The sequence below is a fragment of the Zootoca vivipara genome, chromosome 9 (assembly GCF_965207765.1).
Source record: "Zootoca vivipara chromosome 9, rZooViv2.hap1.1, whole genome shotgun sequence".
In the NCBI taxonomy this organism is placed as follows: Eukaryota; Metazoa; Chordata; class Lepidosauria; order Squamata; family Lacertidae; genus Zootoca; species Zootoca vivipara.
Window position 1 is genome coordinate 67,618,315 of NC_142592.1, and position 14,654 is coordinate 67,632,968.

The following is a 14,654-nucleotide window of genomic DNA, read 5'->3' on the forward strand; positions in this document are numbered from 1 at the left end:
CAGCAAACCATGGTCCCGGCTACTCAAATGTTGAGACAAAATTAAAGCTTGCTGCTAAATCAGAATTGGAAATCCTGGATTATGATGAGGGGGAGCAGGGAATGAGAGCCATGGTTCTGCACCATCCAACCATGGTTTGATGTTACATGGGAATACCGTACAGCATTGAGCTCCTATCCACTTCCAAAGAAAGCTGTGATACTCCCACCAGAATTTTTAAAAAGACAACTTGACAAGGACTACCAACAATATTTCATGTACAGTTTTTTTTTAAAAAAAAACAGAAATTAAAATTAAAAAGCCAGTTTCTCAGGCTAGGTATGATGCTTGGTTTGACGGCTGTTTTGGTATACATTCTACAGGACATTTCCGCAGCCATTTGGAACACGAACAGTTAAGACACAGACATGGTTTCCTTTTCCAGCATTATTTTTCAAAAGGCAAATACTGTCCACAGCAAAATGTCAAGCATTTTGCCTATGCTAAAGAAGAAGAAAAGAAAGACGGCAGTGACAACATGGCATTTCCTGCAAATGAAGGGCCAGTTAATAAGATTTTTTTGTTTTGGAGGAAAAAGACAGGCCATAGAATGGGGTTTTAAAACAAACCAATTCGCAGGGGGTGGAAGCAGGAACTGGGGAGGCCAGCAGAGGCCAGCCCCCTATCTACGTAAGAAGAACTAGCAGATAATAACAGCTATTGCACGGAGCATGAATTTCCCAATCCACCTTACACACTCTCTCATGCACACAAACACACACACACACTTGCAACAGGAGAGAGAGAAAAAAATAGCATCCACTTATTCACAGTTCTCTTTCTCCATTATCTCCTTCATTGTCAGGCATAACAGAAATGGTACTTGGGCGACGCTCTTATCTCTTTCCTGCCACCATTCACGATAAACTCTTGTGCTGAAGCCAGCCAGCCACATGGAAGAAAACCAGTCTTGGACTGGGCAGTTCAATATGAAAAGGCAATAAATGACACACATTTCAAAAAGTCACAACACCAACGCGCCAGTTTTTCCAAACTTTAGCATCTGTAAGAAGACAGCCCAGAGAAAGCCAGCTCGCATTTAGGCCTTTTCTTTTTTTACAGAGGCAAGGGATGTGGCAAGAGCTACTGCGATGGGTTCCCGAGTGAGCAGCCAGCCTTTTTCCCTTTCGAAACTGCTGCAGGTTACGGCCATCTTACAGAACAGTAACTAGGAGAGACTCAGTCACGCTGTCCGCCTTGCCTTCCTGCGACTACAAAGCATGCAGCAAATGCAGTACAAATCAGCTGAGCGACAGCATCTTTTGTTCATGATGTATTTATAGGTATCCATAAATTAAAAACAAAAAAAGCTTGACTTCCATAAACTTTAAAATAAAAATTCACAAGGGGGGGGGGAAGGCATCTGATGTATATTTGCCGAGTAAGGCTTTGGAGTCGGGCGTCCCATCTCCTAGCAGCATTCCTCTGCAGTGCTCATAAATAGAGAAAATGAGAGGGAGAAAGAGGGGGGGGGGAGAGAAAAGAGAGGGGCGAGAGGAGCCGCTTTTTTAAAAGTAGTGTTTGAAGAGCAGGTGCTTCTCATTTCAAGCGCTCGATGAGTCCCTGTGTGAGTCCAAGGTGCAAAAGCTGTGATCTGGTGAGGTTTGCTAAGTGGGGGAAAAACCCCAGAAGCTTCTCCCAAGACAGTTCCAAGAGGCTGGGCACTACCAGCCACATCTTAAAGAGAGAGCCAGTCCGTTTGTTCCTTTGGATGTCCACCACGCCTCCATGGACGTACATGCAGCCGGCCTGTATGGAAACGGGGGGGGGGGAGGAGGAAGATCACTGCTGGGTTTTCCTTTAAGCAGAAAGGCAAGCAACCTGGATCACCTGCGAAGGAGAGATGCCGTCCGGCCCCGAACATCTGTGGTCAGCTTGACAGTGAGGCGGCATTCCGTTTGCAATCCCAGGAAGCAGAGGACAGTGGGTGCTACAAGCTTGCCAGCCAGGCTGCCCAGTGCTTAATGACCTCAAGATCCTCACGGGCAACTTGTTTTTTGCCCGGACACTGCCCGGGCCTGGACACTGCCCGGACACTGAGGTCCAGTGCTGGCGGTTCCCTCGCTACGAGAAGCTAAGTTACAGGGAACCAGGCAGAGGGCCTTCTCGGTAGTGGCGCCCACCCTGTGGAATGCCCTCCCACCAGAGGTCAAAGAGAATAACAATTACCAGACCTTTAGAAGGCATCTTAAGGCAGCCCTGTTTAGGGAAGCTTTTAATGTTTGATGGATTTCTGTATTTTAATGTTTTGTTGGAAGCCGCCCAGAGTGACTGGGGGAACCCGGCCAGATGGGCGGGGTATAAATAACAAATTATTATTATTATATTATTATTTTTTGTCCTGGGCAACAGCTGATGGGCCTGACGTGCTTGCAGAGAGCCAAACTGCAGAGAAAGGCCCTTTGCCCCCACCCTCCGCTCCTCTTCCTCAGCATGAGTAGCACTGAGGGCATGAGGCAGAGCAGGGGTGGAGAACCTCCAACCCGCAGGGCATCCAATTTCCCATCAAGCGAACGCCCACCTTCCCACCCATCGGCTGGCATCGCTGGTTTAATCCTGCAGTGCCTGAGCCTTTCTGTTCCCAGCAGCAGGAGTTCCATCTCCAGCATCAGAAGGCGGCTGTTCTACGGCCATTACCCCCACCCCCCACTACGGCCTGTTTGAAATCTCTCCCTCAGCTGGTTAATTCAACCCCCCCCACCTTCTTGCTGGCCATTTCTGTGACACGTAGGACCTCGCAGAGAAGCGGACGCTGGCAGCCGCTTACCGGAGTCACAGCAGCACAGTGGAAATAAACTGGCTCTGGCATCACGGCCGGGAGTTTCACCCACTGGAAGGTCTGCAAGCTCAGTTTCCAGATGTCTCCCAGGATCACTTCTCCGTTGTATCCTCCGCAGACAAAGACATCTGAATTGACAAATGGCACAGGGGCTTAGGCATTTGTTCACCCACCATGAAGGGGAACACAAGGAGGGTTTGCTCAGTTCTTCAACTGGTGCGGAGAGAAACTGCAGTTTCCCCAACAGTTTCTCTCGCCAGACTCTTCCTCCGAGATTAATATGCTCCCCAGCCTTTACCTTTTCAAGGAAATACCGTACTTTTCCGTCTATAAGACGCCCCCGTGTATAGGACTACCCCTATTTTGGGGGATTCAAATGAAAGAAAACGGGGGGAGATAGCGCAGAGTTGTTGAGCTTTTTTTTGCAGAGGGTTGCCAAAAACCGCTCACCCGCACGCGTCGCAAAGTCCGCCTCCCGTCTGTCCCATTGCTTGCAGACGCTGCCAATCGCCCACCCAACTGCCGGAGTGTCAGCCAATCAACACCATCCATTGATGCAGCAACCAATAACACGCACAATAGCTGCTGACAGTCACAGCAGCAAACAATCAAACGTCCACCCTATGCCCTACCCATGTATAAGACGACCCCCACTTTTTAGCATGATTTTAAAAGGAAAAAAAACATAAGTCTTATACACGGAAAAGTACAGTAACTTTTAATCTTGCCTGGGAACCTAGGAACAGTACCCACCCCCACCCCCCAACATATATTTAGGTGCCAGGCAAAACAGTTTCTCTTCAACAAGGTGTCTGGCTGAGAAACATCCTGTGGCTTTTTAAATGTGTTTGTGGGAGGAGTTTGTTTCCATTTGTGATTTATTGTGTATCTTGCATTCTTATTTTGTACTTTTCTGTTGTGAAACGCCCTGGAATCTTCAGATGAAGGGCAGTATACAAATAACCCAGTGTACACAGTGAGGAACGCCCGGGTTCAACTCTCCACTCAATCATTATAGCCTACCTTAGAGGGCTGTTGAGAGGATGAATTTGGGGAGGGGGGGGTTGTAGTATGTATGCTTTCCTGAGCTCTTTGGGCTCAAGTAGTAGTTAAATAACTAAGTAATAAGCAAAAGCATTTTGAATTTTCCCACACCCATCCACTTCCTTCCTGCCTGCCCATTCACCACTCCAGTAGCACCCAATTTATGGAACACTCTTGAAACTGCCAGACAAAGAAGTTTTTGTTTTTTCATGCATTTGGGAACCACCAACAATATATTGTAATGTTAAATCCATTTTTAACCAAGTTTATGTGATTTTATTATTTTTCACTTTGGTTGTAAATGGCACTGGGATACTCTTTTTTCTTTTTACGTGGGAAGTGACATGGACATTTGACAAACCAGAGTCCCAACTTCTGCTGTTAGAATGTTTCTGAACATGCTGAGGCACCGCAGCACCTCAAAGATGGACTGTTGTGTGCATACAGAAGTGGGCTCAAACACTTCATCCCAGTTGGGATTTCATATGCCACAAAACAGGAGCCTCTGCGACTGAACATGCCGAAGCAAGCCAGTGATTCTTACCATTTTTTATCTGTACACAACTGTGACATCTCCTGGCCGCCGGGAAATCTGTGAAACGAAAACCTGAGGGTGAGAGAGTGAAACTGAAGAGAAGACTTGTTCAGTAAAGGCGGGTTTCTCATTATTGGGAAGGGGGCAGCCAGTCTGAAAAGGGGCTTAACATGAATTGCAAAGAATTCTTCTTGTGCCTGGCTGCAAAGCACTCATAAGATCGTTCAATACCAACTGACCTTTAGCCATCCTTTAGTTTAATCCATGTGAAGTCAAAACAGGGAGGATACTGCCTACTCCTAAAGCATATTTTAGCTTGTGTGTGGATAAAGATGAAAAGCCCAAGAACAAAAAAATAGTCCAGTAGCACCTTGGAGACCAACTAAGTTTGTTCTAGGTATAAGCTTTCGTGTGCATGCACACTTCTTCAGATAAACACTTCAGTGTGTTATCTTCAGTGTGCATCTGAAGAAGTGTGCATGCACACAAAAGCTTATACCTAGAACAAACTTAGTTGGTCTCTAAGGTGCTACTGGACTATTTTTATTTTTATTTTGACTGCGTCAGACCAACATGGCTACCTATCTGAAGCCTAAGAACAGTTTGTGTTCGCTTAACAAGCGCACTGGAACGCCCATTGAAGAGCGGGTTGTGAGAGCAAACCAATAAAAATGACCAGGGGAAACTAATCTGAACTGAAGTATGTTGAAAAACCACCTGGCGCAGGGAGGCATCAGATCAAGGAAGGTTACAAGATCCTAACCATGGGGGTTGATTAGAGCCCAAGTCAAGTGGAATCACTAAATCTGAGCTCTACATGAATATGTGCATATAATTTGTGTGCATTTAAGTGCTTGGCTAAATAAATAATTAGGGGACAGGCACCTGGGAGGAAAGTCACTGGCAATCCCACCCACCACGGAACCCGGAGTGTTTTGACTATATGCGATTTTGGTTTTAGGCACGATCTCTGGAACATAACCCCTCTTGAAAGTTTACTGTACGTTTTAAAATGTGTTTCTGAGATGTCAGATTTCCACAAGGCACCAGAATCCAAAGAGGAATATCTAATTATTAAAAATAATAATCTGGAACCAGCTACTATACATGAGACCTGGAATTATGCAACAATTTTGGTGTGTATTTCAGATCCATCTATGGGTTTGTTGTTGTTTAGTCGTGTCCGACTCTTCGTGACCCCATGGACCAGAGCACACCAGGCACTCCTGTCTTCCACTGCCTCCCGCAGTTTGGTCAAACTTGGATTTTTAACAAAGAGGAAAGTACAAAGATTTTGAGAAGACGTTCTTGTTTGCAAACTTCTTTTGAATCTCTCCCTGGGTCCTATTCCCCCTACACCACACCTACATTTTATTTTTTCAACCCCTGCCAATATATGCTATTTTTCAAACGCCTACCTTTTTTCTTATGAGGCTTTGTTGCAATTTCTTCCCAAGTGTTTGTTTCAAGGTTGTAGGCATGGATCTTAAGCAACAGAAATAATAAAATTAGATATATATATTTATTTAATGACAGAAATGGAACAAGGCAAGGGCTGAACTCAAGGCCTCTGCCAGCAAGTTCACCCAACAAGCCCACTCCATCACCCCACAAGAGACATCCAGGTTAAATAGCTAAGCGTTGGAAATTGGGTGAGAGGCTGACACTTGACTCATGGTATACTGTACAGGGGTTTGGATTATTGGGTTTGCAGAAAAATCCCCATGTCATCTGCCTGCTGCTGAAGCCATTATAACTCTGTGCACCTTGGCAACCTGTCAAACGGCTCTTACTGTCAGAAAGTTCTTCCTGATGTTTTAAGTCAAAATTTGCTTTCTTGTAACTTGGAAGTAATTGGCCTTCCACTATATTTGGTTCAGGAGCACTGTCTTATTGATAGTTCCTGCATCTCTCAGTCTGCTTGCCACCTCCAGTGAAGTGTTTCAGCCCATTTAAGCCGGGCTCCAGCTGCTTCTCCCACCAGATCGCTAGGGCAGGGCTCCTTCAGGCTGGCAAGGCTCCCTTTCATGGAGGAGGTGTCTCTCCAAGGCTCTGCTCTGCTCTCCACAGTTGGAGGCAGCAATGCTTCTGAATGCTGGTTGCTGGAAAACGCAGGCGAAGTGAATGCTCTTGTGCTCGGACCCTGCTTTGTGGGCTTCCCATTGGGGCTTTTGGTTGGCTGTAGGATGCTGGACTAGATGGGCCAATGGCCTGATCTAGCAGGCTTTTCTTATGCCAATGAAATCAACAGGAACTATGCAAAATAGTGGCTATGTATGTCAAAGGGTACAGGATAAATTCATCCCAGGTTGTGCCTTATTAGAGATCCAGGTGACACATATTATTATTCCTAGTGTGCAAATCTTTGCAACTTTGTCTTTGTGGCACTCTGGTGGACGTTTCCCCCTTGAAGAGCAATGTTCTGAAATGGGAAAAAGGGTGACCTGCCCCACAATCAATCAGAGCAGTGACTGGAACCCAGTTCTCCCAAACCAAACCCAATTCCATTCACTAGATCACTCACCAATCTGCATACAGTGGTACCTCTACTTACGAATAACTCTACTTACGAATGGAGCTCCATCTGCCATCTTGGATGCGGTTTAGATAGGATTTTTTTCTACTTACGAATTTTTAGATAGGGTTGCTTTGACTTACAATTTTTTTCTCCCAATCCATTCCTATGGGATTCGACTTACAATTTTTTCGACTTAAGAATGTGCGTTCGGAACGCATTAAATTCGTAAGTAGAGGTACCACGGTATGTGCCAAATACCCAAGACCCCAACATTCTGCTATTAAAATTCACCAGCTCTGGTCATGGGCTTACTTTCTGATCTCACTAGCGAGAAATCAAACTACAGTAATAAAAAATATTTTGGCGGTTGATCCTATTACCTTGTCTAAGGAATAGGCTGTCCAAGAAGTTCCTCCTCCTAAGATGTAAATCCTCTGCCCGTCATGTGCAATTTCATGTCTGTATCTGGAAAGACAAAGTCAACATTATTTGTAGATTCATCTGCCTGCTCATTCATGTATATATATTATTTTTAAATGCAAGTTTCTAGCCCCTATGGTGCATTCAGTTTTCTCAGTCTGTCAGCCCAGAATGCCATGCTAGAATTTTCACAGCAAATGTTTCCAAATTTAGGCATCCCAACTAAACCACACAAGCCCTACCAATATTTGGAGGGCAAGGGGAGGTGCAGAAGAAACCACCAAATTTTTTGAATTGGAATTGACACTTTAATAAGAACGTGTCTTTCAAGAGACTTTCATTTTGAATGAGGAAGACTTGAGGCTGGTCACCTTGCAGCCAGTTTTACGCAGTCGGCGCCACTGAGCAAGAGGCCAGGCTCACCTTTCCTCCGGCATGTCACAGTGCATGTTGTTTGGCTTCAGCTGGGTCCACTCCCTGGTGTTCAGGTCCAGCTTGTGCAGGTCTGTGCTGTAAATGTATCCTGTCGTGCCTCCGAATACGTACAAGGAGCCATTAATGATCGCCATCGCCTGGTAAGGGAGAAGAGGAAAGAGCTGCAGGGGAACTGAAGGGGCACCATAGTAAGGCAGCCAAAAGGCAGGTATCCTCTGAAGAGCATCCATCCCCCCCTTCCCTGGATCTCCTTTGTCACACCACTTTCAAGGGAGCAGAGCCAGGAGTGACAGCATGCCACGGACAGCACTTGGTATTGCCAGGGCAATTAAATCTGCCTGTAAGTCTGATCTCGTTTTCGTGAACTGATTTGAGCTTATGGTTGAAATGTGGTACTGAAACATTGCAATATGTACAGACAGAGGGTGGGGTAAGGGAATGGCCTCTAGCCTTGGATGTATGGAAGATGGTTGTGGTACCTATAATCGAAAAACACTCTGTACATGCTCCAGCATATTCTATTTTTCTCTTTTATAGGACTAAGCCATGAATACCTCGCGCTCAAATTAAATTCTCCTCTCTGACTTCATACTATGCAATTCCCTATAGATACTCCAGTAAAGTGGTACCTCTACTGACGAATAACTCTACTTACGAATGTTTCTACTTACGAATGGAGCTCCGTCCGCCATCTTGGATGCGGTTTAGATAGGATTTTTTCTACTTACGAATTTTTAGATAGGGTTGCTTCGATTTTTTTCTCCCAATGCATTCCTATGGGATTCGACTTACAAATTTTTTCGACTTACAAATGTGCATTCAGAACGCATTAAATTCATAAGTAGAGGTACCACTGTATACTTCCTGCTCAAGGACCTTGAAAACTGCTCCCCATTTTTAGACCTGAGGAGCTAAGTGAGACCTGAATTAAGAGCGCAAGCCTCTTAGCAATACGGAACCACTCTCTGTCCTTCAAGGGTCTAATAAATAACAATAATAATAATAATAATAATAATAATAATAATAATAACATCCTGACCATCTGAATAGGGTTGCCCCAGCCATTCTGGGCGGCTCCCAACAAAATATTAAAAACACAATAAAACATCAACCATTAAAAACTTCCCTGCACAGTAGAATAGGGGCTGCAGCAGATGACCCCTCCATACCTGTCCATAGATTCGGTTGGGCTTCTTCCCTCGACAGTTGAAGAGGGCCCAGCGCTTGTACTTGACGTTGCAGACATGGACATCATTGCCGTTGCTCTCGCCAAAAGGGATCCCAGTGCCGCCAAAGACCAAGAGGTTATTCCCATGCAACACAACTGGCAGAAAACAAGAATGCAGAACAGAACCTTTGACATGCAGATTTGGCATCCCTCAACTGCACCTTGGAACAATCGTTTTCTCTGCTGAGCTGCTCACCAGTAACCAAAAGTCTAGCGAAGGGAATGGAGAGAGCCTTCTTGCCAGTGACACAGAACTAGCAAGTTAGTGCTGGGTAAATGGGGCCTGTGCAGGTGGAGTGTGAGCAGGATACGGGCTCATGTCCAAGTGGTATGAATGGGCATGAAAATGAACTGAGAAAGCATACTAAAGGAACCCGAAAAACTTATACTGCTTCCCAGTCAAGCACCCACACAGCAGCAAAGGGCAGTAAAAGTCACTGAGACTTCCCTGCAGACCTGAATTTCACAACAGAAAGCGGACTGCACTAATGGAAAAAAAACCTGCCTGCAGAGCTGTGGATGAATCATGCAAAGTGCATCCACCATAAAGACTTTCCGGGGGTGGGGTGGGGGGAGAAGGGTAGAGAAAGGACAGAGCTCCAGCATTCAGCATCCCCAGCTGTAGCAGTTCCTAAAGAAAAGGGATGGGAGAAAGCCCCACAAAAACAATCCCATGGGGTGATGGTGGTGGTAGTGCCACACCTCTTAAGCCTCTTGGTAGCTACAACTGTGTAGCATGAATTTATCCACAGTGCAGATCTGGCCAGCAACAATATGAAGTCAAGTCCTTCTTGGCATCTAAGTTTGGACTTTTATAAGACCCTATTTTAAGTACCCAGGTGTACTTAAAGGTGTACTTAAGTACCTATTTTAGGGACCCAGGTGGCGCTGTGGTTAAACCACTGAGCCTAGGGCTTGCTGATCAGAAGGTTGGCGGTTCGAATCCCTGTGACGGGGTGAGCTCCCGTTGCTTGGTCCCAGCTCCTGCCAACCTAGCAGTTCGAAAGCACAGCAAAGTGCAAGTAGATAAATAGGGACCGCTCCAGCGGGAAGGTAAACGGTGTTTCCGTGTGCTGCTCTGGTTTGCCAGGAGTGGCTTTGTCATGCTGGCCACATGACCTGGAAGCTATACGCCGGCTCCCTCGGCCAATAATGCGAGATGAGCGTGCAACCCCAGAGTCGGTCACGACTGGACCTAATGGTCAGGGGCCCCTTTACCTTTACCTTTTATTTTAAGTACAGGAGTTACAAAATAGCTCAGGTGCCTCACTCTAATCTTACTCAATTACTGGCCTTATACAGATGGGACAGATTATTATTATTATTGTTATTAATTATTAAATTTGTATACCACCCTTCATCCGTAGATCTCAAGACGGTTCACAACATGAATGCTATTAGGGCGAAGTGTTACATTTATGCTTTACTACCGAAATAATTCATTCTCCTCCACTCACGTGACATAGATGCTAACTCTCGAGGCATGTAGCCCTCTGTGCCCATTTGATGCCAGGTGCCAGTAGCAAAGTTGTATCGCCAAAGCTCCCTGAACAGTGGGTAGTCTTCATTCTCTGGCCCTCCGGACTCATCATAGTCAGGATTGTATCCGCCGAACACATACAAGTTGGCATTGTCTGCCACACAACGGTGGCCGCTTCTGGCTGGCGGGACTCTGTGGCCTAAATCAGAGAGACAAAAGGTTTTCATAAACTAAGACAGAACAGAATATGTTTTGCAAGGCTGGGTGAAACAACATAGAAAGATGACAGAGGAGGGAGAGAGGTGGGCATCACAATGGATAAAGTCTCAACACCAAGAAGGGAAGTTGCTCCAGTTCCATCTTGGACAAATTCCCGAGAACCCGTTTTCATTGGCAGGCATGGAAGCAGGTAAGTCATGAAAGGTGTGTGCAAACAGTTTGTGTAAAAAGCTACACAAGGAGATGTGTTGTGGATGGTTACAGTTGATCTTCCCAACATTTCTGGCTTTCCATCATATTAGCTTGTGGGCTTCTCGTATGTATCTGGTTGGCCACTGTGAGAACAGGATCCTGGATGGGACGGATTATTAGCTTGATCCAGGAGGCTATTATGAACTCTCAACATTATCTTCAGTCCCTCCTAGAAGTTGGTTTACCAAAAGTTGGTGGTAGAGGTCGTCTGTTCAACATTTTTTTTTCCATCTGGGGTTCTATTTCGGCCCTTATGCTGTTTACCATCTACATGAAAATGCTGGGAGAGGCCATCTGCACATATAAGGTACAGTGCCATCGGTACAGAAATAACACCACCTCTCCTCGATTTTCATCCCAATTTCAGAAATGCTGCAGAGGCGCTGAATTAATGCCTGAGCTTGATAAGCGACTGCATCATACGAGTTAACAAACTAAAGGTTAACCTTGATGGAACTGGAGCCCTTTTTCAGACTGCCTCCTCGCCCAGTCCGATGAACCCTGTGGCAGGGGGACAAGATCACACCAGCTGGCCTGCTTCACGCTCTCCATGCACTTCCTAGACATGCATCCAGCAGTAACATGAAATGGGATTGAAGTACCTTGTTTGGATGTGGTTCAGCTACATGCACATAAACCAGTATGCATTTAGGCGCCCTTTCACATTAACAACAACAAAAATGAGTGGCCTCGCTAACAAAGAACAAAGACCTAGATGTGCTGCTGGTCAAGAGGAACATTGACCCAGGGATGGAGGCACAGCCTGGTTTCAATAAGGTCTGTGGTGTGAGTGTGCTCCTAGATAGCCAGTGCAGGTGATAACTGACCAAGAAGTAGCGCTTTTGCACATCTTAAACTAACACGCCAACTGCAACCAAACCTAAAGAGAGCAGATCCAGCTGTGGTTATGTACGCCCTTGTTACACCTGGACTTGCATTACAGTAAAGAGGCGGTGATATTTGGAATAGCAGGACTCTAAGCGTGTTCAGTTGATGCAGGAAGCAGGAGTCAGAGCTCTGACCAGCACCAAGTTCCTGAAACATGTTGCTCCACTGCCATACCACCTGCACCGAATTTCTGATTTCTTTCCAGACCCAACCCAAAGTGCTGAGTACCATTTTCAAAGCACTGTGTGGCTTAGAACTCTGATACTTAAAAGACTGTCTCCTCCAAGGTGAGTTCACCCGTCCACTCAGGTGATACTGACAGACTGCTCTGGGCATTCCACCATCAGAAGACTGGTTGGTGGTGGCACATGAGGGAAACACATTCTCTGTGGCACACACATTATGGGACTTCCTATCCTGGCTGTGTTTGAACAGCAGCTGAAAAACTGGTGATATCAGCAAGCTGGTCAATGTACAACCCATTTTATTTATCTTTCTTTGCATTCCCCCCCCCCTATATACCGCACCTGATTCTTTTAAAAGTTTCAGTTATGCTTTTGACAGTTAATGTAAGCAGGAAACAGGAAGTATATAAACATTTTAGTAACTGAAAGTGCAACTCTATGCATTCTTGGGGGTAAATACCAGTGCACACCATAGGATTTATATCCAATAACCACGCACGGGATCTAGCAGCACGTTTTCAATGTAATGAACTTAGTGCTGTTTTAAGGGTCAGAATTAGTCAGGAAAGGCGGGAAAGGTGCCAGAAGCTTGTGTGGCATATTGGCTAAAGCTCACCTCTGTCAGGAACTAATTAGAGGGCCTTAAGCAAGCTGCCTGACCTCGCATTTCACCCCATACCAGCAAACCTGATTTGCCAAGCTACCTTGCAGGGCTGCTGTTCAGGATTGGCCAATGCGCTGTACACAAACTGCAACATACAGTGGTACCTTGGTTCTCAAACCAAAGCGTTCCAAAACCAAGGCGTGCTTTCCCATAGAAAGTAATGCAAAACGGATTAATCCACTCCAGACTTTTAAAAACAACCACTGAAACAGCAATTTAACATGGATTTTACTATCTAACGAGACCACTGATCCATAAAATGAAAGCAATAAATGGTGTACTGCAGTCACACAATCAGGAGCTGAACTGGGTTCCACACAGTCACAAAAACAAAAAGAGCCGCAAAAACGAAAACGCAAAATAAATAGCAGAAACAGACAGACCTCAGCATAACACTCAAAACCAGGCACAGGCAACCTTGGCTCTCCAGGTGTTTTGGAACTACAACTCCCATGATCCCTAGCTAACAGGGCCAATGGTCAGGGATCATGGGAGCTGTAGTCCCAAAACATCTGGCGAGCCAAGGTTGCCTATGCCTGCTCAAAACGGAAGCGCGACACTCAAAACGGAGGGTGTTCGGCTTCCGAAAAAAGTTCGTGAACCGGAACACTTACTTCCGAGTTTGCAGTGTTTGGGTTCCAAGTTGTTTGAGTACCAAGGTGCCACTATATACCCACACGAAGCTCACCCCAAGGCAGCGACAGCAGCACCAGGCGACCTTGCAGGGCTGCTGTTCGGGATTTTCACACGGCGCTCCCTGCACAGTGCACGCGCGGGGCGAATGTCACCTGAGGCTCCCTAAACGCCCCTCTGAAAGGCCCTCGAGCGAATCAGACCAACGTGGCCCCAGCCCAGCGAGCTGCTTCCAACTGCGGCCAGCCGGAAGCCCCCAATCAAGCACAAACAGCACACGACATTCAGATTCACCATATATATATATTTATATACATATTGGGGGGGGGGCAACGGGGCTCTCGCTGTGGCGGCGGCGCAGGCGCTCCCTCCTCCCCTCCCCGCACTCACCGCCTCGGCCCGGGCCCGGCGGGAGCCTGACGAAACGGTTGAGGAGCCCCCCGCGCGGGGCTTGAGCCGCGGGCCCGTTCCCGCCTCCGGCGCCCCGCTGCCGGTTGCCGTCCCAGCCCTCTCCGTTCCCCGCCGACATGTTGGCCCTCCTTCCTCTTCTCGGCCCCCTCACAGTCGAGCCCACCGCAGCCGCCCAAACGGAGCGCGACGTGAGGGGCTGGAGGAGGGGCTTGTGCGTGCCTGCGCGAGGAGGAAGGGGGGGAAACAAGAGTTTCCCGCTACCATAGCCAATAGGCGCCGGCCTTGCAAAGCGCCGGCCAATCGGAGGCGCGGTTGTTGGGTCTGCTTGGAGGAGGAGAGGCGAAAGGGGTGGGGGACGTCATCATGGAAAGGAGGGGGAGGCGGAGGCAGTCAGGCCAGAGCAATCGCTCGCAAGGTTAAGGCCCTTCAGCACAGAACGGGGAAGAGAGGGGGGGAAGGCAGGAGCAATCGAAATAGGAAATAGCGGGTGGACAGGCGGAAAAGACGGTTCTTCTTCGCCAGGAACCTTGGGAGTTGTAGTTCCGCGAGGGGGGTCGCCGGGCGCTCGCGCGAAAACTACAGTTCCCATGAGTTTTGTCCTCACAACAACCCTGTGAGGTTTCAGGCTAGGCTGGCTGGACAGAGAGTGTCTGCGCTCAAGCTCAGCCAATGAAACTCATGGCCAAGTGACGACTTGAACCTGGGAGTCCCCTGCTTAGTTTCACACTCTAACCACTACGCTACACTGCCTTGCAGCACAGGAAGGTGCCTTTTCTGACAGTAAGAGCTGTCCGAAAGTGGAACGGTCTCCCTCTGGAGGTGGTGGACTCTTCTTCCTCGGAGGTTTTTAAGCAGAGGTTGGATGGCCACCTGTCATGGATGCTTTAGCTGAGATTCCTGCATTTAAGGGGGTTGAGATAGATG

General features: G+C 47.1%; 1 protein-coding gene across 2 annotated transcripts; it reads right to left on the reverse strand.

Moving 5' to 3' along the window:
- Positions 1 to 251: 251 nt before the first annotated feature.
- KLHDC10 (kelch domain containing 10) lies at positions 252 to 14,010 on the reverse strand. 2 transcript variants are annotated; one of them, XM_035128301.3, is made up of 9 exons: positions 13,710 to 14,010; positions 10,456 to 10,677; positions 8,940 to 9,094; positions 7,759 to 7,907; positions 7,296 to 7,380; positions 5,816 to 5,882; positions 4,407 to 4,454; positions 2,807 to 2,946; positions 252 to 1,788 (listed from the first exon to the last, which is right to left on the reverse strand). In XM_035128301.3, the coding sequence occupies exons 1-9, from the start codon at positions 13,846 to 13,848 to the stop codon at positions 1,579 to 1,581; spliced, it is 1,215 nt and encodes a 404-aa protein (XP_034984192.1). In that variant the 5' UTR covers positions 13,849 to 14,010; the 3' UTR covers positions 252 to 1,578. The 2 variants fall into 2 exon arrangements, with proteins under 2 accessions (XP_034984192.1, XP_034984191.1); XM_035128300.3 differs by having other exon boundaries at positions 4,407 to 4,469; positions 13,710 to 13,960.
- Positions 14,011 to 14,654: the final 644 nt, after the last annotated feature.

Excerpts from the sequence above, each read along its gene's own strand:
- KLHDC10 (XM_035128300.3), bottom strand. The coding sequence starts at position 13,848 with ATGTCGGCGGGGAACGGAGAGGGCTGGGACGGCAACCGGCAGCGGGGC. Across the intron at positions 10,678-13,709 it reads GCCGGGCCCGGGCCGAGGCG|GCCACAGAGTCCCGCCAGCC; the intron begins GTGAGTGCGGGG and ends TCTCTGATTTAG. Across the intron at positions 2,947-4,406 it reads TTGTGTACAGATAAAAAATG|ATGTCTTTGTCTGCGGAGGA; the intron begins GTAAGAATCACT and ends TTGTCAATTCAG.